This window comes from Salvelinus alpinus, chromosome 6 (assembly GCF_045679555.1).
Source record: "Salvelinus alpinus chromosome 6, SLU_Salpinus.1, whole genome shotgun sequence".
NCBI lineage: Eukaryota > Metazoa > Chordata > Actinopteri > Salmoniformes > Salmonidae > Salvelinus > Salvelinus alpinus.
The window spans coordinates 79905853-79932664 of record NC_092091.1 but is presented as its reverse complement, the minus strand read 5'-3'; the positions used below and the strand labels follow the sequence as shown (position 1 = coordinate 79932664).

Sequence of the window (26812 nt, the reverse complement as noted above, 5' to 3'; positions counted from 1 at the left end):
ACACATACACATTACACGCACAGACACATTTTTGGGGGCTGAAATTAGTACCCTCCTGCTATGCACAATTGAACAACAGCAAATTCGAACGGGACTTAAATTACGGAGGTGGTGATTTGTGCTCTTACACATAACTACATAACCCTATCTCCTCAGTAAAACGTTCTCCCTCCCTCTCCTCCTCTCCCCTCCCTCCCCCTCTCTCCCTCCATCCCCCTCTCTCTCTCCCTCCCTCCCCCTCTCTCTCTCCCTCCACCCCCTCTCTCTCTCTCTCCCTCCCTCCCTCCCCTTCTCTCCCTCTCCCTCTCTCCCTCCCTCCCCCTCTCTCTCTTCCTCACCCTCTCCCTCCCTCCCCTCCCTCCCCCTCTCTTCCTCCTCTCCCTCCCCCTCTCTCTCTTCCTCCTCTCCCTCCCTCCCTCTCTCCCTCCCTCCCTCCCTCTCCCTCCCCCTCTCTCTCTCCCTCCCCTTCTCCCTCCCTCCCCCTCTCCCTCTCTCTGCAGTTTGTTCCCAGTTCTCCAGGGGTGTATATGCCATCTTTGGTTTCTATGACAAGAAGAGTGTGAACACCATCACGTCTTTCTGTGAGACCCTCCACGTGTCCTTCATCACACCGTCCTTCCCTGCTGATGGACTCAATCAGTTTGTCCTTCAGATGAGACCCGACATCAAGGGACCTCTGGTCAGCTTAGTGGAGTATTACAAGTGGGACAAGTTCGCCTACCTCTATGACAGTGACAGGGGTGAGTCTACTACCTACTACCTATACATCTATTCATACAGCACATTTAGAAAGTATTCAGACCCCTTGACTTGTTACACAATTTATGTTACAGCCTTAATATAAAATGTATTAAATTGTTTTCCCCCCATCAAACTACACACAATATCCCCTAATGAAAAAGCAAAAACAGGTTTTTAGAAATGTTTGCAAATGTATTACAAATACAACCTGACATACCACATTCCCATAAGTATTCAGACCCTTTACTAAGTTCTTTGTTGAAGCACCTTTGGCAACAATTACAGCCTCGAGTCTTCTTGGGTATGACTCTACAAGCTTGGCAAACCTGTATTTGGGGAGTTTCTCCCATTCTTCTCTGCAGATCCTCTCAAGCTCTATCAGGTTGGATGGGGAGCGTCGCTGCACAGCTATTTTCAGGTCTCTCCAGAGATGTTCAATCGTGTTCAAGTCTTGGCTCTGGCTGGGCCACTCAAGGACATTCAGAGACTTGAGCCACTTCTGCGTTGTCTTTGCTGTGTGCTTAGGGTCATTGTCCTGTTGGAAGGTGAACCTTCACCCCAATCTGAGGTCCTTGAGCGCTCTGGAGCAGGTTTTCATCAAGAATCTCTCTGTACTTGGCTCCGTTCATCTTTCCCTCGATCCTGTTAAAACCTACAGGAGGGTTGGAGTTAAAACCTACAGGAGGGTTGGAGTTAAAACCTACAGGAGGGTAGCTCTCCAGGAACAGGGTTGGAGTTAAAACCTACAGGAGGGTTGGAGTTAAAACCTACAGGAGGGTTGGAGTTAAAACCTACAGGAGGGTAGCTCTCCAGGAACAGGGTTGGAGTTAAAACCTACAGGAGGGTTTCTCTCCAGGAACAGGGTTGGAGTTAAAACCTACAGGAGGGTTGGAGTTAAAACCTACAGGAGGGTATCTCTCCTGGAACAGGGTTGGAGTTAAAACCTACAGGAGGGTTTCTCTCCAGGAACAGGGTTGGAGTTAAAACCTACAGGAGGGTTGGAGTTAAAACCTACAGGAGGGTATCTCTCCAGGAACAGGGTTGGAGATAAAACCTACAGGAGGGTAGCTCTCTAGGAACATGGTTGGAGTTAAAACCTACAGGAGGGTCTCTCTCCAGGAACAGGGTTGGAGTTAAAACCTACAGGAGGGTTGGAGTTAAAACCTACAGGAGGGTATCTCTCTAGGAACATGGTTGGAGTTAAAACCTACAGGAGGGTATCTCTCGAGTAACAGGGTTGGAGTTAAAACCTACAGGAGGGTCTCTCTCCAGGAACAGGGTTGGAGTTAAAACCTAAAGGAGGGTTGGAGTTAAAACCTACAGGAGGGTAGCTCTCCATGAACAGGGTTGGAGTTAAAACCTACAGGAGGGTTTCTCTCCTGGAACAGGGTTGGAGTTAAAACCTACAGGAGGATATCTCTCCTGGAACAGGGTTGGAGTTAAAACCTACAGGAGGGTTTCTCTCCAGGAACAGGGTTGGCGTTAAAACCTACAGGAGGGTTGGAGTTAAAACCTACAGGAGGGTATCTCTCTAGGAACATGGTTGGAGTTAAAACCTACAGGAGGGTGTCTCTCTAGGAACAGGGTTGGAGTTAAAACCTACAGGAGGGTTTCTCTCCAGGAACAGGGTTGGCGTTAAAACCTACAGGAGGGTTGGAGTTAAAACCTACAGGAGGGTTTCTCTCCAGGAACAGGGTTGGCGTTAAAACCTACAGGAGGGTTGGAGTTAAAACCTACAGGAGGGTATCTCTCCAGGAACAGGGTTGGGGTTAAAACATACAGGAGGGTATCTCTCCAGGAACAGGGTTGGAGTTAAAACTTACAGGAGGGTTTCTCTCCAGGAACAGGGTTGGAGTTAAAACCTACAGGAGGGTTTCTCTCCAGGAACAGGGTTGGCGTTAAAACCTACAAGAGGGTTTCTCTCCAGGAACAGGGTTGGCGTTAAAACCTACAGGAGGGTTTCTCTCCAGGAACAGGGTTGGCGTTAAAACCTACAGGAGGGTTGGAGTTAAAACCTACAGGAAGGTTTCTCTCTAGGAACAGGGTTGGAGTTAAAACCTACAGGAGGGTATCTCTCCAGGAACAGGGTTGGAGTTAAAACCTACAGGAGGGTAGCTCTCCAGGAACAGGGTTGGCGTTAAAACCTACAGGAGGGTTGGAGTTAAAACCTACAGGAGGGTATCTCTCCAGGAACAGGGTTGGGGTTAAAACATACAGGAGGATATCTCTCCAGGAACAGGGTTGGAGTTAAGACCTACAGGAGGGTAGATCTCCAGGAACAGGGTTGGCGTTAAAACCTACAGGAGGGTGTCTCTCTAGGAACATGGTTGGAGTTAAAACCTACAGGAGGGTTAGAGTTAAAACCTACAGGAGGGTTTCTCTCCAGGAACAGGGTTGGAGTTAAAACCTACAGGAGGGTATCTCTCCAGGAACAGGGTTGGAGTTAAAACCTACAGGAGGGTATCTCTCCAGGAACAGGGTTGGAGTTAAAACCTACAGGAGGGTATCTCTCCAGGAACAGGGTTGGAGTTAAAACCTACAGGAGGGTATCTCTCCAGGAACAGGGTTGGAGTTAAAACCTACAGGAGGGTAGCTCTCCAGGAACAGGGTTGGAGTTAAAACCTACAGGAGGGTATCTCTCCGGGAACAGGGTTGGAGTTAAAACCTACAGGGTAGCTCTCCAGGAACAGGGTTGGAGTTAAAACCTACAGGAGGGTAGCTCTCCAGGAACAGGGTTGGCCAGGCCTGGTGTAGATGAAGAGGAATATAAGGATTTTTAAGCCTAGAGACAATTGAGACATGGATTGTGTATGTGTGCCATTCAGAGGGTGAATGGCCAAGACAAAATATTTAAGTGCCTTTGAACAGGGTATTGCAGTAGGTGCCTTTGAACAGGGTATGGCAGTAGGTGCCTTTGAACAGGGTATGGCAGTAGGTGCCTTTGAACAGGGTATGGAAGTAGGTGCCTTTGAACAGGGTATGGCAGTAGGTGCCTTTGAACAGGGTATGGCAGTAGGTGCCTTTGAACAGGGTATGGCAGTAGGTGCCTTTGAACAGGGTATGGCAGTAGGTGCCTTTGAACAGGGTATGGCAGTAGGTGCCTTTGAACAGGGTATGGCAGTAGGTGCCTTTGAACAGGGTATGGCAGTAGGTGCCTTTGAACAGGGTATGGCAGTAGGTGCCTTTGAACAGGGTATGGCAGTAGGTGCCTTTGAACAGGGTATGGCAGTAGGTGCCTTTGAACAGGGTATGGCAGTAGGTGCCTTTGATCAGGGTATGGCAGTAGGTGCCTTTGAACAGGGTATGGCAGTAGGTGCCTTTGAACAGGGTATGGCAGTAGGTGCCTTTGAACAGGGTATGGCAGTAGGTGCCTTTGATCAGGGTATGGCAGTAGGTGCCTTTGAACAGGGTATGGCAGTAGGTGCCTTTGAACGGGGTATGGCAGTAGGTGCCTTTGAACAGGGTATGGCAGTAGGCGCCTTTGAACAGGGTATGGCAGTAGGTGCCTTTGAACAGGGTATGGCAGTAGGTGCCTATGAACAGGGTATGGCAGTAGGTGCCTTTGAACAGGGTATGGCAGTAGGTGCCTTTGAACAGGGTATGGCAGTAGGTGCCAGGCTGGGTTTTCCACACTCAGCAGTTTCCTGTGTGTATCCAGAATGGTCCACCACCCAAAGGACATTCTGCCAACTTACATTTACATTTAAGTCATTTAGCAGACTTGACACAACTGTGGGAAGCATTGGAGTCAACATGGGCCATCATCCCTGTGGAATGCTTTCGACACCTGGTAGAGTCCATGCCCCGAAGAAATGAGGTTGTTCTGAGGGCAAAATGGGGAGGGGTGCAACTCAATATATAAATACATACCAACTCAGTGGCCTTGTGGTTAGAGTGTCTGCCCTGATATTGGAAGGTTGGGTGTTTGGTATGAATAGACTCTAAAAGTGACCTGATGCCTCTCTGCTTGGCACTCAGCATTAAGGAGATAGTTTTGGTAGTAAGGCCCTGTGGTAAACTAGCCTCCTGGGGATGTACTGAGGAGATAGATAGGTGGTAAGGCCCTGAGGTAAACTAGCCTCCTGGGGATGTACTGAGGAGATAGATAGGTGGTAAGGCCCTGAGGTAAACTAGCCTCCTGGGGATGTACTGAGGAGATAGATAGGTGGTAAGGCCCTGAGGTAAACTAGCCTCCTGGGGATGTACTGAGGAGATAGATAGGTGGTAAGGCCCTGAGGTAAACTAGCCTCCTGTCTAGGGTATTTACTGAGGAGATAGATAGGTGGTAAGGCCCTGAGGTAAACTAGCCTCCTGGGGATCTACTGAGGTCATAGATAGGTGGTAAGGCCCTGAGGTAAACTAGCCTCCTGGGGATGTACTGAGGAGATAGATAGGTGGTAAGGCCCTGAGGTAAACTAGCCTCCCTGGGGATGTACTGAGGAGATAGATAGGTGGTAAGGCCCTGAGGTAAACTAGCCTCCTGGGGATGTACTGAGGAGATAGATAGGTGGTAAGGCCCTGAGGTAAACTAGCCTCCTGTCTAGGGTATTTACTGAGGAGATAGATAGGTGGTAAGGCCCTGAGGTAAACTAGCCTCCTGGGGATCTACTGAGGTCATAGATAGGTGGTAAGGCCCTGAGGTAAACTAGCCTCCTGTCTAGGGGATGTACTGAGAAGGTAGATAGGTGGTAAGGCCCTGAGGAAAACTAGCCTCCAGGGGATGTACTGAGGAGATAGATAGGTGGTAAGGCCCTGAGTTAAACTAGCCTCCTGGGGATGTATCGCAATTATTAGAAAAAGGAAGAAGTTCAAGATGACGGTCAATCACCCTCGGTCTGGGGCTCCATGCAAGATTTCACCTCGTGGGGCATCAATGATCATGAGGAAGGTGAGGGATCAGCCCAGAACTACACGGCAGGACCTGGTCAATGACCTGAAGAGAGCTGGGACCACAGTCTCAAAGAAAACCATTAGTAACACACTACGCCGTCATGGATTAAAATCCTGCAGCGCACGCAAGGTCCCCCTGCTTAAGCCAGTGCATGTCCAGGCCTGTCTGAGGTTTGCCAATGACCATCTGGATGATCCAGAGGAGGAATGGGAGAAGGTCATGTGGTCTGATGAGACAAAAATAGAGCTTTTTGGTCTAACTCCACTCGCCATGTTTGGAGGAAGAAGAAGTATGAGTACAACCCCAAGAACACCATCCCAACCGTGAAGCATGGAGGTGGAAACATCATTCTTTGGGGATGCTTTTCTGCAAAGGGGACAGGACGACTGCACCGTATTGAGGGGAGGATGGATGGGGCCATGTATCGCGAGATCTTGGCCAACAACCTCCTTCCCTCAGTAAGAGCATTGAAGATGGGTCGTGGCTGGGTCTTCCAGCATGACAACGACACGAAGCACACAGCCATGGCAACTAAGGAGTGGCTCCGTAAGAAGCATCTCAAGGTCCTGGAGTGGCCTAGCCAGTCTCCAGACCTGAACCCAATAGAAAATCTTTGGAGGGAGCTGAAAGTCCGTATTGCCCAGCGACAGCCCCGAAACCTGAAGGATCTGGAGAAGATCTGTAGGGAGGAGTGGGCCAAAATCCCTGCTGCAGTGTGTGCAAACCTAGTCAAGAACTACAGGAAACGTATGATCTCTGTAATTGCAAACAAAGGTTTCTGTCACAAATATTAAGTTCTGCTTTTCTGATGTATCAAATACTTATGTCATGCAATAAAATGCAAATTAATTACTTAAAAATCATACAATGTGATTTTCTGGATTTTTGTTTTAGATTCCGTCTCTCATAGTTGAAGTGTACCTATGATAAAAATTACAGACCTCTACATGCTTTGTAAGTAGGAAAACCTGCAAAATCGGCAGTGTATCAAATACTTGTTCTCCCCACTGTAGGTGGTAAGGCCCTGAGGTAAACTAGCCTCCTGTCTAGGGGATGTACTGAGGAGGTAGATAGGTAGTAAGGCCCTGAGGTAAACTAGCCTCCTGTCTAGGGGATGTACTGAGGAGATAGATAGGTGGTAAGGCCCTGAGGTAAACTAGCCTCCTGGGGATGTACTGAGGAGGTAGATAGGTGGTAAGGCCATGAGGTAAACTAGCCTCTTGTCTAGGGGATGTACTGAGGAGATAGATAGGTGGTAAGGCCCTGAGGTAAACTAGCCTCCTGGGGATGTACTGAGGAGATAGATAGGTGGTAAGGTCCTGAGGTAAACTAGCCTGTCTAGGGGATGTACTGAGAAGATAGATAGGTGGTAAGGCCCTGAGGTAAACTAGCCTCCTGGGGATGTACTGAGGAGATAGATAGGTGGTAAGGCCCTGAGGTAAACTATCCTCCTGGGGATGTACTGAGGAGATAGATAGGTGGTAAGGCCCTGAGGTAAACTAGCCTCTTGTCTAGGGGATGTACTGAGGGGATAGATAGGTGGTAAGGTCCTGAGGTAAACTAGCCTCCTGGGGATGTACTGAGGAGATAGATAGGTGGTAAGGCCCTGAGGTAAACTAGCCTCCTGTCTAGGGAATGTACTGAGGAGGTAGATAGGTGGTAAAGCCCTGAGGTAAACTAGCCTCCTGTCTAGGGGATGTACTGAGGAGATAGATAGGTGGTAAGGCCCTGAGGTAAACTAGCCTCCTGGGGGTGTACTGAGGAGGTAGATAGGTAGTAAGGCCCTGAGGTAAACTAGCGTCCTGTCCAGGGGATGTACTGAGGAGATAGATAGGTGGTAATGCCCTGTGGTAAACTAGCCTCCTGGGGGTGTACTGAGGAGGTAGATAGGTAGTAAGGCCCTGAGGTAAACTAGCTTCCTGTCCAGGGGATGTACTGAGGAGATAGATAGGTAGTAAGGCCCTGAGGTAAACTAGCCTCCTGTCTAGTGTCCTGTCCAGGGGGTGTACTGTACATCAAGTTGTCTCACTACAGTAACAGGAGATAGACTAGTGTCCTGTCCAGGGGGTGTACTGTACATCAAGTTGTCTCACTACAGTAACAGGAGATAGACTAGTGTCCTGTCCAGGGGGTGTCCTGTACATCAAGTTGTCTCACTACAGTAACAGGAGATAGACTAGTGTCCTGTCCAGGGGGTGTCCTGTACATCAAGTTGTCTCACTACAGTAACAGGAGATAGACTAGTGTCCTGTCCAGGGGGTGTACTGTACATCAAGTTGTCTCACTACAGTAACAGGAGATAGACTAGTGTCCTGTCCAGGGGGTGTACTGTACATCAAGTTGTCTCACTACAGTAACAGGAGATAGACTAGTGTCCTGTCCAGGGGGTGTCCTGTACATCAAGTTGTCTCACTACAGTAACAGGAGATAGACTAGTGTCCTGTCCAGGGGGTGTCCTGTACATCAAGTTGTCTCACTACAGTAACAGGAGATAGACTAGTGTCCTGTCCAGGGGGTGTACTGTACATCAAGTTGTCTCACTACAGTAACAGGAGATAGACTAGTGTCCTGTCCAGGGGGTGTACTGTACATCAAGTTGTCTCACTACAGTAACAGGAGATAGACTAGTGTCCTGTCCAGGGGGTGTCCTGTACATCAAGTTGTCTCACTACAGTAACAGGAGATAGACTAGTGTCCTGTCCAGGGGGTGTACTGTACATCAAGTTGTCTCACTACAGTAACAGGAGATAGACTAGTGTCCTGTCCAGGGGGTGTACTGTACATCAAGTTGTCTCACTACAGTAAAAGGAGATAGACTAGTGTCCTGTCCAGGGGGTGTCCTGTACATCAAGTTGTCTCACTACAGTAACACCAGATAGACTAGTGTCCTGTCCAGGGGTTGTACTGTACATCAAGTTGTCTCACTACAGAAACAGGAGATAGACTAGTGTCCTGTCCAGGGGGTGTACTGTACATCAAGCTGTCTCACTACAGAAACAGGAGATAGACTAGTGTCCTGTCCAGGGGGTGTACTGTACATCAAGCTGTCTCACTACAGTAACAGGAGATAGACTAGTGTCCTGTCCAGGGGGTGTACTGTAAATCAAGCTGCCTCACTACAGAAACAGGAGATAGACTAGTGTCCTGTCCAGGGGGTGTACTGCAAATCAAGCTGTCTCACTACAGTAACAGGAGATAGACTAGTGTCCTGTCCAGGGGGTGTACTGTACATCAAGTGGCCTCACTACAGAAACAGTAGAACGGCTTCTGCCCCTATGGGCTGTTCTGGCATGGACAAGGCTTACGTACTTCCTTTATATGCACTGAGAATACTTAATATTGAGATGCACACACCCCCCTTTTGCCCTCAGCACAGCCTCAATTCGTTGGGGCATGGACTCTACAAAATGTTGTTCCACAGGGATGCTGGTGGATGTTGGCTCCAATGCTTCCTACAGTGTCCTACAGACTCCTACAGTCTCCTACAGGATCCTACAGTCTCCTACAGACTCCTACAGTCTCCTACAGACTCCTACAGTCTCCTACAGACTCCTACAGACTCCTACAGACTCCTACAGTCTCCTACAGTCTCCTACAGACTCCTACAGTCTCCTACAGTCTCCTACAGACTCCTACAGTCTCCCACAAACTCCTACAGACTCCTGCAGAATCCTACAGTCTCCTGCAGTCTCCGACAGACTCCTACAATCTCCTACAGACTCCTACAGTCTCCTACAATCTCCTACAGTCCTACACTTCCTACAGTTGTGTCAAGTTAGCTGGATGTCCTTTGGATACACACGGGAAATTTTTGAGCATGAAAAACCCAGCAGCGTTGCAGTTCTTGACATAAATCTAACCTTTCTAACCTACCATGATCCTAGACCCTAACCCCAGTTACCTTTCTATCCTACCATGACCCTAACCCCAGTTACCTTTCTAACCTACCATGACCCTAACCCCAGTTACCTTTCTATCCTACCATGACCCTAACCCCAGTTACCTTTCTATCCTACCATGACCCTAGACCCTAACCCCAGTTACCTTTCTATCCTACCATGACCCTAACCCCAGTTACCTTTCTATCCTACCATGACCCTAACCCCAGTTACCTTTCTATCCTACCATGACCCTAACCCCAGTTACCTTTCTATCCTACCATGACCCTAGCCCCAGTTACCTTTCTAACCTACCATGACCCTAACCCCAGTTACCTTTCTATCCTACCATGACCCTAGCCCCAGTTACCTTTCTATCCTACCATGACCCTAACCCCAGTTACCTTTCTATCCTACCATGACCCTAACCCCAGTTACCTTTCTATCCTACCATGACCCTAACCCCAGTTATCTTTCTATCCTACCATGACCCTAGACCCTAACCCCAGTTACCTTTCTATCCTACCATGACCCTAACCCCAGTTACCTTTCTATCCTACCATGTCCCTAACCCCAGTTACCTTTCTACCCTACCATGACCCTAGACCCTAACCCCAGTTACCTTTCTAACCTACCATGACCCTAACCCCTAGCCCCAGTTACCTTTCTATCCTACCTTGACCCTAATCCCTAACCCCAGTTACCTTTCTATCCTACCATGACCCTAGCCCCTAGCCCCAGTTACCTTTCTGTCCTACCATGACCCTAGCCCCAGTTACCTTTCTATCCTACCATGACCCTAGCCCCAGTTACCTTTCTATCCTACCATGACCCTAACCCCAGTTACCTTTCTATCCTACCGTAACCCTAACCCCAGTTACCTTTCTATCCTACCATGACCCTAACCCCAGTTACCTTTCTATCCTACCATGACCCTAACCCCAGTTACCTTTCTATCCTACCGTGACCCTAACCCCAGTTACCTTTCTATCCTACCATGACCCTAACCCCAGTTACCTTTCTATCCTACCATGACCCTAACCCCAGTTACCTTTCTATCCTACCGTGACCCTAACCCCAGTTACCTTTCTATCCTACCGTGACCCTAACCCCAGTTACCTTTCTATCCTACCGTGACCCTAACCCCAGTTACCTTTCTATCCCACCATGACCCTAACCCCAGTTACCTTTCTATCCTACCGTGACCCTAACCCCAGTTACCTTTCTATCCTACCATGACCCTAACCCCAGTTACCTTTCTAACCTACCATGACCCTAACCCCTAGCCCCAGTTACCTTTCTATCCTACCATGACCCTAACCCCAGTTACCTTTCTATCCTACCATGACCCTAACCCCAGTTACCTTTCTATCCTACCATGACCCTAGCCCCAGTTACCTTTCTATCCTACCGTGACCCTAACCCCAGTTACCTTTCTATCCTACCGTGACCCAAGCCCCAGTTACCTTTCTATCCTACCATGACCCTGCAGACTCCTACAGTCTCCTGCAGTCTCCGACAGACTCCTACAATCTCCTACAGACTCCTACCGTCTCCTACAATCTCCTACAGTCCTACACTTCCTACAGTTGTGTCAAGTTAGCTGGATGTCCTTTGGATACACACGGGAAATTTTTGAGCATGAAAAACCCAGCAGCGTTGCAGTTCTTGACATAAATCTAACCTTTCTAACCTACCATGACCCTAACCCCAGTTACCTTTCTATCCTACCATGACCCTAGCCCCAGTTACCTTTCTAACCTACCATGACCCAAGCCCCAGTTACCTTTCTAACCTACCATGACCCTAACCCCAGTTACCTTTCTATCCTACCATGACCCTAGACCCTAACCCCAGTTACCTTTCTATCCTACCATGACCCTAACCCCAGTTACCTTTCTATTCTACCGTGACCCTAACCCCAGTTACCTTTCTATCCTACCATGACCCTAGCCCCAGTTACCTATCTGTCCTACCATGACCCTAGCCCCAGTTACCTTTCTATCCTACCATGACCCTAACCCCAGTTACCTTTCTATCCTACCGTGACCCTAATCCCAGTTACCTTTCTATCCTACCATGACCCTAGCCCCAGTTACCTTTCTATCCTACTATGACCCTAGACCCTAACCCCAGTTACCTTTCTATCCTACCATGACCCTAACCCCAGTTACCTTTCTATCCTACCATGACCCTAACCCCAGTTACCTTTCTATCCTACCATGACCCTAACCCCAGTTACCTTTCTATCCTACCATGACCCTAACCCCAGTTACCTTTCTATCCTACCATGACCCTAACCCTAGTTACCTTTCTATCCTACCGTGACCCTAACCCCAGTTACCTTTCTAACCTACCATGACCCTAACCCCAGTTACCTTTCTATCCTACCATGACCCTAACCCCAGTTACCTTTCTATCCTACCGTGACCCTAACCCCAGTTACCTTTCTAACCTACCATGACCCTAACCCCAGTTACCTTTCTATCCTACCATGACCCTAACCCCAGTTACCTTTCTAACCCACCATGACCCTAACCCCAGTTACCTTTCTAACCTACCGTGACCCTAGCCCCAGTTACCTTTCTAACCTACCATGACCCTAACCCCAGTTACCTTTCTAACCTACCATGACCCTAACCCCAGTTACCTTTCTATCCTACCATGACCCTAGCCCCAGTTACCTTTCTATCCTACCGTGACCCTAACCCCAGTTACCTTTCTAACCTACCATGACCCTAACCCCAGTTACCTTTCTAACCTACCATGACCCTAGCCCCAGTTACCTTTCTATCCTACCGTGACCCTAGCCCCAGTTACCTTTCTATCCTACCATGACCCTAGCCCCAGTTACCTTTCTATCCTACCATGACCCTAACCCCAGTTACCTTTCTATCCTACCGTGACCCTAGCCCCAGTTACCTTTCTATCCTACCATGACCCTAGCCCCAGTTACCTTTCTATCCTACCATGACCCTAGACCCTAACCCCAGTTACCTTTCTATCCTACCATGACCCTAGCCCCAGTTACCTTTCTATCCTACCATGACCCTAGCCCCAGTTACCTTTCTAACCTACCATGACCCTAGCCCCTAGCCCCAGTTACCTTTCTATCCTACCATGACCCTAGCCCCAGTTACCTTTATATCCTACCATGACCCTAACCCCAGTTACCTTTCTATCCTACCATGACCCTAACCCCAGTTATCTTTCTATCCTACCGTGACCCTAACCCCAGTTACCTTTCTAACCTACCGTGACCCTAACCCTAGTTACCTTTCCATCCTACCATGACCCTAACCCCAGTTACCTTTCTAACCTACCATGACCCTAACCCCTAACCCCAGTTGCCTTTCTATCCTACCATGACCCTAACCCCAGTTACCTTTCTATCCTACCATGACCCTAACCCCAGTTACCTTTCTATCCTCCCATGACCCTAGCCCCAGTTACCTTTCTAACCTACCGTGACCCTAGCCCCATTTACCTTTCTATCCTACCATGACCCTAGCCCCAGTTACCTTTCTATCCTACCGTGACCCTAGCCCCAGTTACCTTTCTAACCTACCATGACCCTAACCCTAGTTACCTTTCTATCCTACCGCGACCCTAGCCCCAGTTACCTTTCTAACCTACCATGACCCTAGCCCCAGTTACCTTTCTATCCTACCGTGACCCTAGCCCCAGTTACCTTTCTATCCTACCATGACCCTAGCCCCAGTTACCTTTCTAACCTACCGTGACCCTAGCCCCATTTACCTTTCTATCCTACCATGACCCTAACCCTAGTTACCTTTCTATCCTACCGCGACCCTAGCCCCAGTTACCTTTCTAACCTACCATGACCCTAGCCCCAGTTACCTTTCTATCCTACCATGACCCTAGCCCCAGTTACCTTTCTATCCTACCGTGACCCTAGCCCCAGTTACCTTTCTAACCTACCATGACCCTAACCCTAGTTACCTTTCTATCCTACCGCGACCCTAGCCCCAGTTACCTTTCTAACCTACCATGACCCTAACCCCAGTTACCTTTCTATCCTACCGTGACCCTAGCCCCAGTTACCTTTCTATCCTACCATGACCCTAACCCCAGTTACCTTTCTATCCTACCGCGACCCTAACCCTAGTTACCTTTCTATCCTACCGTGACCCTAACCCCTAACCCCAGTTACCTTTCTATCCTACCATGACCCTAACCCCAGTTACCTTTCTATCCTACCATGACCCTAGCCCCTAGCCCCAGTTACCTTTCTAACCTACCGTGACCCTAACCCAGTTACCTTTCTAACCTACTGTGTGTGTATGTACGTGTATGTATAGGTCTGTCCACCCTGCAAGTGATCCTGGATACAGCAGCAGAGAGGAAGTGGATTGTGACAGCCATCAACGTCGGCAACCTGAAGGATGAGAGGAAGGACGAGGCATATCGCTCCATGTTCCAAGACCTGGAGATACGAAAGGAGAGGAGAGTCATTCTGGACTGTGAACAAGACAAGGTTAAAGACATCATGGACCAGGTTGGTCTGTCTGTCTGTCTGTCTGTCTGTCTGTCTGTCTGTCTGTCTGTCTGTCTGTCTGTCTGTCTGTCTGTCTGTCTGTCTGTCTGTCTGTCTGTCTGTCTGTCTGTCTGTCTGTCTGTCTGTCTGTGTCTAGACTGTGAACAAGATAGGTTAAAGACATCATGGACCAGGTTGGTCTGTCTGTCTGTCTGTCTGCGTCTATACTGTGAACAAGACAAGGTTAAAGACATTTTGGACCAGGTTTGTCTATCTGTCTGTCTAGACTGTGGACAAGACAAGGTTAAAGGTTAAGCCATAAACTAGCATATGGAATTGTTAACACATCGTCCAATCTGGCCAGGTTACTATGGTAACATATGGAATTGTTTTAAGATGGTCATACCATGGATAATTTAAATCAAATCAAACTTTATTTGTCACATGCGCCGAATACAACAAGTGTAGACCTTACCGTGAAATGCTGAATACAAGTGTAGACCTTACCGTGAAATGCTGAATACAAGTGTAGACCTTACCGTGAAATGCTGAATACAACAAGTGTAGACCTTACCGTGAAATGCTGAATACAACAAGTGTAGACCTTACCGTGAAATGCTGAATACAAGTGTAGACCTTACCGTGAAATGCTGAATACAAGTGTAGAACACACAAAGGAACACCTATGTGAGAATGCTGTTTATTGACTACAGTTCAGCGTTCAACACCATTGTGGCAACGAAGCTCATCACTAATCTAAGGACCCTGGAACTAAACAACTCCCTCTGCAACTGGATCCTGGACTTCCTGATGGGCCGCCCCCAGGTGGTAAGACTAGGCAACAATACATCTGCCTAGGCAACAATACATCTGCCACGCTGATCCTCAACACTGGTGCCCCTCAGGGGTGTGTACTTAGTCCCCTCCTGTACTCCCTGTTCACCCACGACTGCCTGGACAAATATGACTCCAACACCATCATTAAGTTTGCTGACAACACAACAGTGGTAGGTCTGATCACCGACAACGTTGAGACAGCCTATAGAGAGGAGGTCAGAGAACTAACAGCGTGGTGCCAGGACAACAACCTCTCCCTCAATGTGAGCAAGACAATGGAGCTGATCGTGGACTACAGGAAAAGGCGGGCCGAACAGGCCCCCATTAACATCGACGGGGCTGTAGTGGAGCGGGTTGAGAGTTTCAAGTTCCTTGGTGTCCACATCACCAACAAACTATCATGGTCCAAACACACCAAGACAGTCGTGAAGAGGGCACAACAAAACCTTTTCTCCCTCAGGAGACTGAAAAGATTTGGCATGGGTCCCCAGATCCTCAAAAGGTTCTACAGCTGCAACATCGAGAGCATCCTGACTGGGTGCATCACCGCCTGGTATGGCAACTGCTCGGCATCTGACCGTAAGGCCCTACAGAGGGTAGTGTGTACGGCCCAATACATCAATACATCACGTACCAGTACATCACGTACCAGACAGTATCACTGCCTGGTACGGCAACTGCACCACCCTCAACTGCAGGGCTCTCCAGAGGGTGGTGCGATCTGCCCAACACATCATCGGGTACAAGCTAACTGCCATCCAGGACACCTACAGCACCCGATGTCACAGGTGAACCCTAACCCAGGAAGGCCAAAAAGATCATCAAGGTCAACAACCACCCGAGCCACTGCCTGTTCACACCGCTACCGTCCAGAAGGCGAGGTCAGTACAGGTGCATCAAAGCTGGGACCGAGAGACTGAAAAACAGCTTCTATCTCAAGACCATCAGACTGCTAAACAGCAATCACTAACTCAGAGAGGCTGCTGCCTACATTGAGGCCCAATCACTGGCCACTTTGAGGGTTAATTCCACACAGTCAAGGTTAGGTTTGCACAGATCGGGAGGACCTTAGGAACGTTCCTGTGGTTGAATTGTGCTTCTAGCCTTAACGGTTCTGCCACTGTCACCCAAAAGCACCTCACATTTAGGTCAGGCTTCATTTTGGGCCTTGTGCTAAGACCTTTCTGGATGTCAATATCTTTCACCAAAAACTTCAGAGACAGCTGCTCTTCACATATGCGGCTCTTTATATGCCCCCCAACCATAATCTGGAAAGATATTACATTCAGACTACACATGGATACATAACATTACCGAGATGGAAGTCTTCCAAAAAGGGCAACAAAAAAACGGATAAAAACCTGGTTTTCTAATATGACGGGTCATGAGGGTCATGAGGGTTGCCAAATCACACATATGACATTTTTGAAAGATGTGACCTTTTTAACCCTTCGAAACAGCAGCTACGACCCCAATTTAAAAGTAAACTCATATCCTCCGTGGGGTACAGAATCCTGAGTTTCAAGTCTTTACGTTAAGAACTGACTGATTTACAGAGGGTTGAATGCTGTGTTTTTAACTAACTGTAGGCTGTGCAATCCAAACCACTTTTAGGGTCAATTTAACCACTTCCGGTTGCTCCAGGAAGCTTAAACTCAACACAGGTAATCCTCATAGTGGCCTGATGGATTGTCATTGAAGACAGTTTGATATGGCAATCAACCCCCATAGGCATCAGGTTGAAGTTAGGGCAGCAGGCAATGTATTCCTATGGGGAAAGATGTCAACTGTTAGAAGAAAACACCCCGTTTTCACTGTTAATACATGGATCACTAGTCACCTATAATAATGCCACTTTCATACTGTTTACATATCTTACATTACTCATCTCAAATGTATATACTGTATTTTGTACCATCTATTTTATCTTGCCTGTGCCGCTCAGCCATATATTTGTACATATTGTTGATAAAACGTTTACTGGAGACAGGAGACCAAGTGGAGACATAGGACGAGGTGGATAATTTTATAATAAGGCCGTTTTATTCAAGTGTAAAGATATCAGGCAAAAGCGTGCACGGCTCCTTTCTGTCTGATTCTTATGAAATCGTCGGAGAAGAGGCCCCTCTAAGCAGTACATACAGATTATATAGGCAACAAGCAAAGTAGGTTGATCTTGTCGTCTGGCCTTCCGATTGGTCGATCTGGGTCGTGGGTAGTCCTGTTCGGCCTGATGTCGACGTTCCATTGGTTCTTCCCACAGTCCTTTGTCCTAGTCACATCCAAAGGCATCCTGCATGTGCGTTTGTTTTCACAGGCCCTATTCATGGGGGAGGGGATGTGTGTGTGGGTCTGACAAAGTAGAGGGGATGTGTGTGTGGGTCTGACAAAGTAGAGGGGATGGGTGTGTGGGTCTGACAAAGTAGAGGGGATGGGTGTGTGGGTCTGACAAAGTAGAGGGGATGTGTGTGTGGGTCTGACAAAGTAGAGGGGATGGGTGTGTGGGTCTGACAAAGTAGAGGGGATGGGTGTGTGGGTCTGACAAAGTAGAGGGGATGGGTGTGTGGGTCTGACAAAGTAGAGGGGATGGGTGTGTGGGTCTGACAAAGTAGAGGGGATGTGTGTGTGGGTCTGACAAAGTAGAGGGGATGGGTGTGTGGGTCTGACAAAGTAGAGGGGATGTGTGTGTGGGTCTGACAAAGTAGAGGGGATGTGTGTGTGGGTCTGACAAAGTAGAGGGGATGCATGTTGTGCCAAGAATAGCTTATGTTGAGAAGTGGTTAAAACAAGTTACCATCTTATACAATTTCTTACAATATTCTCATTCACCCCTTTAGATTTGTGTGTATTAGGTAGTTGTTGGGGATTATTAGATTACTTGTTAGATATTACTGCATTGTCGGAACTAGAAGCACAAGCATTTCACTACACTCGCATTAACATCTGCTAACCATGTGACCATTAACATCTGCTAACCATGTGACCAATAACATCTGCTAACCATGTGACCAATAACATCTGCTAACCATGTGACCATTAACATCTGCTAACCATGTGACCAATAACATCTGCTAACCATGTGACCATTAACATCTGCTAACCATGTGACCAATAACATCTGCTAACCATGTGACCAATAACATCTGCTAACCACGTGACCATTAACATCTGCTAACCATGTGACCATTAACATCTGCTAACCATGTGACCAATAACATCTGCTAACCATGTGACCAATAACATCTGCTAACCATGTGACCAATAACATCTGCTAACCATGTGACCAGTAACATTTGATTTGATTTGAAGTTCTTGTCCTATATCTAGGAGATAGAAGAAAGCTCAGAAAATATTGGCGTTTTTTGGACACATATTGAACCCCTTTTTGGGGTGATAAAACAGACCCAGTTGGTCTGTCTGTCTAGACAGCTCATTGTTATGGATGTATCCCAATGAATGTCAATAGAAAACAGCTTAAACAAACGCAAATGCAGCTACTTTGACGTTATTCTGGCTGCAAAGTTCGTGACTGTGTTAGCCGTAGCTAATTGTCTAGCTAGCAAGCAAGGGAAAATAACATTGCTAGCGAGCATGGCAGTGGAACATATAAAATGAACGACTGGGTCGCGTCCATAAATATCAAACTAATGGAACAAACGACTGGGTCGCGTCCATAAATATCAAACTAATGGAACAAACGACTGGGTCACGTCCATAAATATCAAACTAATGGAACAAACGACTGGGTCGTGTCCATAAATATCAAACTAATGGAACAAACGACTGGGTCACGTCCATAAATATCAAACTAATGGAACAAACGACTGGGTCGCGTCCATAAATATCAAACTAATGGAACAAACGACTGGCTCGCGTCCATAAATATCAAACTAATGGAACAAACGACTGGGTCGCGTCCATAAATATCAAACTAATGGAACAAACGACTGGGTCGCGTCCATAAATATCAAACTAATGGAACAAACGACTGGGTCACGTCCATAAATATCAAACTACTGGAACAAACGAATGGGTCGCGTCCATAAATATCAAACTAATGGAACAAACGACCGGGTCGCGTCCATAAATATCAAACTAATGGAATGAACGACCGGGTCGCGTCCATAAATATCAAACTAATGGAACAAACGACTGGGTCGCGACCATAAATATCAAACTAATGGAATGAACGACTGGGTCGCGTCCATAAACGACCGGGTCGTGTCCATAAACGACCGGGTCGCGTCCACAAACGACGGGGTCGCGTCCATAAACGACCGGGTCGCGTCCATAAACGACCGGATCGCGTCCATAAACGACCGGGACATTTCTACCTGTAAATGTGTTCTTTAATCCATTTCATAGGTAATATACAAAACGTCTGTGTTTATCCCTTCCTAATATGATATTGTTATATATTATATTGTTTTATATGATATTGTTAAATATGATATTGTTTTATATTATATTGTTTTATATAATATTGTTTTATAAAATATTGTTTTATAAAATATTGTTTTATATGATATTGTTTATAAAATATCGTTTTATATTATATTGTTTTATAAAATATTGTTTTATAAAATATTGTTTTATATGATATTGTTTTACATGATATTGTTTTATATGATACTGTTTAACATTATATTGTTTTTTGTGTTCCTGCAGGTCATCACCATTGGCCGACATGTTAAAGGATACCATTACATCATCGCTAACCTGGTATGATACCTGGTATCGCTCATATTACTACATAACTGGTACTGACATCACACATAGCCTGGTACTAACCTGGTACTAACCAGGTACTAACCTTGTATGATACCTGGTACTAACCTGGTATGATACCTGGTACTAACCTGGTATGATACCTGGTACTAACCTGGTATGATACCTGGTACCTCTCATATTACTACATAACTGGTACTGACATCACACATAGCCTGGTACTAACCTGGTATGATACCTGGTACCTCTCATTTTACTACATACCTGGTACTGACATCACACATAGCCTGGTACTAACCTGGTATGATACCTGGTACTAACCTGGTATGATACCTGGTACTAATCTGGTATGATACCTGGTACCGGTCATATTACTACATAACTGGTACTGACATCACACATAGCCTGGTACTAACCTGGTATGATACCTGGTACTAACCTGGTATGATACCTGGTATCGCTCATATTACTACATAACTGGTACTGACATCACACATAGCCTGGTACTAACCTTGTATGATACCTGGTACTAACCTGGTACTAACCTTGTATGATACCTGGTACCTCTCATATTACTACATAACTGGTAATGACATCACACATAGCCTGGTACTAACCTGGTATGATACCTGGTACTAACCTGGTATGATACCTGGTACTAACCTGGTATGATCCCTGGTACCTCTCATATTACTACATAACTGGTAATGACATCACACATAGCCTGGTACTAACCTGGTATGATACCTGGTACTAACCTGGTATGATACCTGGTACTAACCTGGTACTAACCTGGTATGATACCTGGTACCTCTCATTTTACTACATAACTGGTACTGACATCACACATAGCCTGGTATGATACCTGGTACTAACCTGGTAACTCAGAGTGTGTGTGTGCGTGCGTGCGTGTGTGTGTGTGTGTCTGTCTGTCTGTCTGTCTGTCTGTCTGTCTGTCTGTCTGTCTGTCTGTCTGTCTGTCTGTCTGTCTGTCTGTCTGTCTGTCTGTCTGTCTGTCTGTCTGTCTGTCTGTCTGTCTGTCTGTCTGTCTGTCTGTCTGTCTGTCTGTCTGTCTGTCTGTCTGCCTGCCTGCCTGCGTGCGTGCGTGCGTGCGTGCGTGCGTGCGTGCGTGCGTGCGTGCGTGCGTGCGTGCCTGTGTCCAGGGTTTCGTTGATGGTGACCTGTCTAAGATCCAGTATGGGGGAGCCAACGTGTCGGGTTTCCAGATTGTTGACTTTGAGGAGCCACTCGTCTCCAAGTTCGACCAGAGATGGGAAGCACTGGAGGAGAAGGAGTACCCTGGAGCTGACAGCAGGATAAGGGTAGTACCCCTAACCCCTACCCTCTAACCTCTAACCCTGGAGCTGACAGCAGGATCAGGGTAGTACCCCTAACCCCTACCCTAACCCCTATTCTCTAACCCTGGAGCTGACAGCAGGATCAGGGTAGTACCTCTAACCCCTACCCTAACCCCTAATCTCTAACCCTGGAGCTGACAGCAGGATCAGGGTAGTACCCCTAACCCCTACCCTCTAACCTCTAACCCTGGAGCTGACAGCAGGATAAGGGTAGTACCCCTAACCCCTACCCTAACCCCTAACCCTGGAGCTGACAGCAGGATCAGGGTAGTACCCCTAACCCCTACCCTAACCCCTATTCTCTAACCCTGGAGCTGACAGCAGGATCAGGGTAGTACCTCTAACCCCTACCCTAACCCCTAATCTCTAACCCTGGAGCTGACAGCAGGATCAGGGTAGTACCCCTAACCCCTACCCTAACCCCTAATCTCTAACCCTGGAGCTGACAGCAGGATCAGGGTAGTACCCCTAACCCCTACCCTAACCCCTAACCCTGGAGCTGACAGCAGGATCAGGGTAGTACCCCTAACCCCTACCCTAACCCCTAACCCTGGAGCTGACAGCAGGATCAGGGTAGTACCCCTAACCCCTACCCTAACCCCTAACCCTAGAGCTGACAGCAGGATCAGGGTAGTACCCCTAACCCCTACCCTAACCCCTATTCTCTAACCCTGGAGCTGACAGCAGGATCAGGGTAGTACCTCTAACCCCTACCCTAACCCCTAACCTCTAACCCTGGAGCTGACAGCAGGATCAGGGTAGTACCCCTAACCCCTAACCCTGGAGCTGACAGCAGGATCAGGGTAGTACCCCTAACCCCTACCCTAACCCCTAATCTCTAACCCTGGAGCTGACAGCAGGATCAGGGTAGTACCTCTAACCCCTACCCTAACCCCTAACCCTGGAGCTGACAGCAGGATCAGGGTAGTACCCCTAACCCCTACCCTAACCCCTAACCCTGGAGCTGACAGCAGGATCAGGGTAGTACCTCTAACCCCTACCCTAACCCCTAACCCTGGAGCTGACAGCAGGATCAGGGTAGTACCTCTAACCCCTACCCTAACCCCTAACCCCTAACCCTGGAGCTGACAGCAGGATCAGGGTAGTACCCCTAACCCCTACCCTCTACCTCTAACCCCTAACCCTGGAGCTGACAGCAGGATCAGGGTAGTACCTCTAACCCCTAACCCTGGAGCTGACAGCAGGATCAGGGTAGTACCCCTAACCCCTACCCTCTAACCTCTAACCCTGGAGCTGACAGCAGGATCAGGGTAGTACCCCTAACCCCTACCCTAACCCCTAACCCTGGAGCTGACAGCAGGATCAGGGTAGTACCCCTAACCCCTACCCTAACCCCTAACCCTGGAGCTGACAGCAGGATCAGGGTAGTACCCCTAACCCCTACCCTAACCCCTAACCCTGGAGCTGACAGCAGGATCAGGGTAGTACCCCTAACCCCTACCCTCTAACCTCTAACCCCTAACCCTGGAGCTGACAGCAGGATCAGGGTAGTACCTCTAACCCCTAACCCTGGAGCTGACAGCAGGATCAGGGTAGTACCTCTAACCCCTACCCTAACCCCTAACCTCTAACCCTGGAGCTGACAGCAGGATCAGGGTAGTACCCCTAACCTCTACCCCCTACCCTTGACCCCTAATCTCTAACCCTGGAGCTGACAGCAGGATCAGGGTAGTACCCCTAACCCCTAACCCTGGTGCTGACAGCAGGATCAGGGTAGTACCTCTAACCCCTAACCCTGGAGCTGACAGCAGGATCAGGGTAGTACCCCTAACCCCTACCCTAACCCCTAACCCTGGAGCTGACAGCAGGATCAGGGTAGTACCCCTAACCCCTAACCCTGGAGCTGACAGCAGGATCAGGGTAGTACCCGTAATCTCTAACCCCTACCCTTGACCCCTACCCTAACCCCTACCTTAACCCCTATTCCCTACCCTAACCTAACCCCTACCCTAACCTCTAACCCATACCCTAACCCTTGACCCCTACCCTAACCCTGGTGCTGACAGCAGGATCAGGGTAGTACCACCTCTGATCTCTAACCCTAACCCTTGACCCCTACCCTAACCCCTATCCCCTCCCCTAATCCCTACCCTAACCCCTACTCTTATCCCTACCCTAACCTCTAACCCCTAACCCCTACCCTAACCCCTATCCCCTACTCTTACCCCTACCCTACCCTACCCTAACCTCTAAACCCTAACCCCTACCCTAACCCCTATCCCCTACTCTTTCCCTACCCTACCCTAACCCCTACCCTAACCCCTATCCCCTACCCCTAACCCCAACCCTAACCTTTAACCCCTACCCTACCCTAACCCTGGTGCTGACAGCAAGATCAGGATACGACCTCTAACCAAATTGCAGATACTGATAAGTGAGGATTCGGTCAATCAGTCACTTGTATGAACACAGAAATTAGTTATTAGAACAGCATATAAATAGAGTAACCTCTAACCTTCTCTCTCTCTCTCTCTCCATCTCTCTCTCTCTCTCTCTCTCTCTCTCTCTCTCTCTCTCTCTCTCTCTCTCTCTCTCTCTCTCTCCATCTCTCTCTCTCTCTCTCTCTCTCTCTCTCCTCTCTCTCTCTCTCTCTCTCTCTCTCTCTCTCTCCATCTCTCTCTCATCTCTCTCTCTCCATCTCTCTCTCTCCATGTCTCTCTCTCTCTCTCTCTCTCTCTCTCTCTCTCTCTCTCTCTCTCTCTCTCCATCTCTCTCTCTCTCTCTCCATCTCTCTCCATCTCTCTCTCTTTCTCTCCATGTCTCTCTCTCTCTCTCCATCTCTCTCTCTCTCTCTCTCTCTCTCTCTCTCTCTCTCTCTCTCTCTCTCTCTCTCTCTCTCTCTCTCCACAACTGTCAATATCTCTCCATCTCTCTCTCTCTCTCTCTCTCCATCTCTTTCTCTCTCCATGTCTCTCTCTCTCTCTCTCTCTCTCTCTCTCTCTCTCTCTCTCTCTCTCTCTCTCTCTCTCTCTCTCTCTCTCTCTCTCTCTCTCTCTCTCCACATCTGTTAATATCTCTTCATCTCTCTCTCTCCAGTACACATCAGCTCTGACCTATGATGCGGTCCAGGTTATGACTGAAGCGTTCCGGACACTCACCAAGCAGCGGATCGATTTCAGTCGTCGTGGCAATAACGGGGACTGTCTGGCCAATCCAGCAGTGCCCTGGTCTCAGGGGATGGAGATAGAACGCGCTCTCAAACAGGTTACCATAGAAACAGCTGTTAGCGTGTTTTAGGGTCTTCAATGATCTTGTGTGTTGTGTAGTTTTATATGGATGGGGTAAAATACTGGGTATTTGTGGTGTGTCTGTGTGTGTGTGTAGGTTCGTGTGGATGGGCTGACAGGTAATATCCAGTTTGACCAGTATGGTAAAAGAGTCAACTACTCCGTCAACGTGATGGAACTGAAGAACACTGGACCAGTTAAGGTACAGCCAATCAGCATTTACCAGCACACTCACTTCCTTACAATGAGCCAATGAACATTCACCAGCCTATTCACTTCCTTACAATCAGTCAATCAGCATTGTCCGGACCTCTGGCAGTCTCTATGGGGGTGCCACGGGGTTCAATTCACGGGCAGACTCTCTTCTCTGTATACATCAATGATGTCGCTCTTGCTGCTGGTGAGTCTCTGATCCACCTCTACGCAGACGACACCATTCTGTACACTTCTGGCCCTTCTTTGGACACTGTGTTAACTAACCTCCAGACGAGCTTCAATGCCATACAACACTCCTTCCGTGGCCTCGAACTGCTTTTAAATGCTAGTAAAATTAAATGCATGATCTTCAACCGATTGTTGCCCGAACCCGCCTGCCCAACAAGCATCACTACTCTGGATGGTTCTGACTTAGAATATGTGGACAGCTACAAATACCTAGGTGTCTGGTTAGACTGTAAACTCTCCTTCCAGACTCACATTAAGCATCTCCAATCCAAAATTAAATGTAGAATCGGCTTCCTATTTCGCAACAAAGCATCCTTCACTCATGCTGCCAAACAAACCCTCGTAAAACTGACTATCCTACCGATCCTCGACTTCGGTGATGTCATTTACAAAATAGCCTCCAACACTCTACTCAACAAACTGGATGCAGTCTATCACAGTGCCATCCGTTTTGTCACCAAAGCCCCATATACTACCCACCACTGCGACCTGTACACTCTTGTTGGCTGGCCCTCGCTACATATTCGTCGCCAAACCCACTGGCTCCAGGTCATCTATAAGTCTTTGCTAGGTAAAGCCCCGCCTTATCTCAGTTCACTGGTCACGATAACAACACCCATCCGTAGCACGCGCTCCAGCAGGTATATCTCACTGGTCATCCCCAAAGCCAACACCTCCTTTGGCCACCTTTCCTTCCAGTTCTCTGCTGCCAATGACTGGAACGAATTGCAAAAATGAATTCAAACCAAGAGAAAGTCCTGTTGTAGCATCTGAATTCCAGAAAAAAACTGCTGTATCTAAAGCCTCTTGGAAGTCAACTCGAGTTGGGCTTTGTGTTTCTACTGCCTCCAGAATAGAAATGATGTCATGTTGCTAGTTAGCCAATGTGACTGTGCAGCTAGCTTCGCTACAACTAGTTAGCTAGCAAGATGTTAAAGAATTTACCCTCACCATGCTGTAACTAACGTTACCCCATACTCCCCATGCCAGCTATCCAAATGTTTAGCTTGTTAGCTAGCTAAACGTTTAGCTTCATCGCTAGCATAACAGGATAGTTAGCTAGCTTAATATCCAACCTTGCTTGCCATGGCCACAGCTAGCCAAATGTTTAGTTTGCTAGCTAGCTTAACGGTTAGTGTCATCGCTAGCATAGCTAGCTAGATTCCTAACCTTGCTTGCCTTGGGATTGGCTATTAGCTAGCAGGCTGACCAAACACATCAGAGGACAGGCTTTCAATCCCTGCACACTTATATTAGCTAGCTAGCGTGTTTCAACTCTGAATTGCAAGCTAACATTAGATGGCTGAATGTTGTCAAACATTTATTGTGTAGTGCAAAAATAAATGAAGTATCCAACTATGTTGGTAATTCTTGTCATGTTTGACTAGTGCAGTAGGATACTACTAGTCCATGTGCTAGCTGACAGCAACTAACCTAGAAGAGATAAACGTGTTGGTAATTCTTGTCATGTCTGACTAGTGCAGTAGGATACTACTTGTCCATGTGCTAGCTGACAGCAACTAACCTAGAAGAGATAAACGTGTTGGTAATTCTTGTCATGTCTGACTAGTGCAGTAGGATACTACTTGTCCATGTGCTAGCTGACAGCAACTAACCTAGAAGAGATAAACGTGTTGGTAATTCTTGTCATGTCTGACTAGTGCAGTAGGATACTACTTGTCCATGTGCTAGCTGACAGCAACTAACCTAGAAGAGATAAACGTGTTGGTAATTCTTGTCATGTCTGACTAGTGCAGTAGGATACTACTTGTCCATGTGCTAGCTGACAGCAACTAACCTAGAAGAGATAAACGTGTTGGTAATTCTTGTCATGTCTGACTAGTGCAGTAGGATACTACTTGTCCATGTGCTAGCTGACAGCAACTAACCTAGAAGAGATAAACGTGTTGGTAATTCTTGTCATGTTTGACTAGTGCAGTAGGATACTACTAGTCCATGTGCTAGCTGACAGCAACTAACCTAGAAGAGATAAACGTGTTGGTAATTCTTGTCATGTCTGACTAGTGCAGTAGGATACTACTTGTCCATGTGCTAGCTGACAGCAACTAACCTAGAAGAGATAAACGTGTTGGTAATTCTTGTCATGTTTGACTAGTGCAGTAGGATACTACTTGTCCATGTGCTAGCTGACAGCAACTAACCTAGAAGAGATAAACGTGTTGGTAATT

General features: G+C 47.7%; 1 protein-coding gene across 7 annotated transcripts in view; it reads left to right on the top strand.

Moving 5' to 3' along the window:
* The window catches only part of LOC139579448 (glutamate receptor 2-like), an 88127-nt gene that overhangs the window by 15247 nt on the left and 46068 nt on the right, over positions 1–26812 (top strand). For all 7 annotated transcript variants that reach the window (XR_011675748.1, XR_011675749.1, XM_071408125.1 and 4 more), the window contains exons 3-8: positions 501–740; positions 13833–14029; positions 19514–19567; positions 20737–20895; positions 23989–24156; positions 24277–24381. Coding sequence is in view for 5 of the 7 variants with exons in the window: in XM_071408125.1 (XP_071264226.1) it covers positions 501–740; positions 13833–14029; positions 19514–19567; positions 20737–20895; positions 23989–24156; positions 24277–24381 (923 nt within the window). In the remaining 2 variants the exon portion in view is untranslated. The remainder of the gene's footprint in view (positions 1–500; positions 741–13832; positions 14030–19513; positions 19568–20736; positions 20896–23988; positions 24157–24276; positions 24382–26812) is intronic.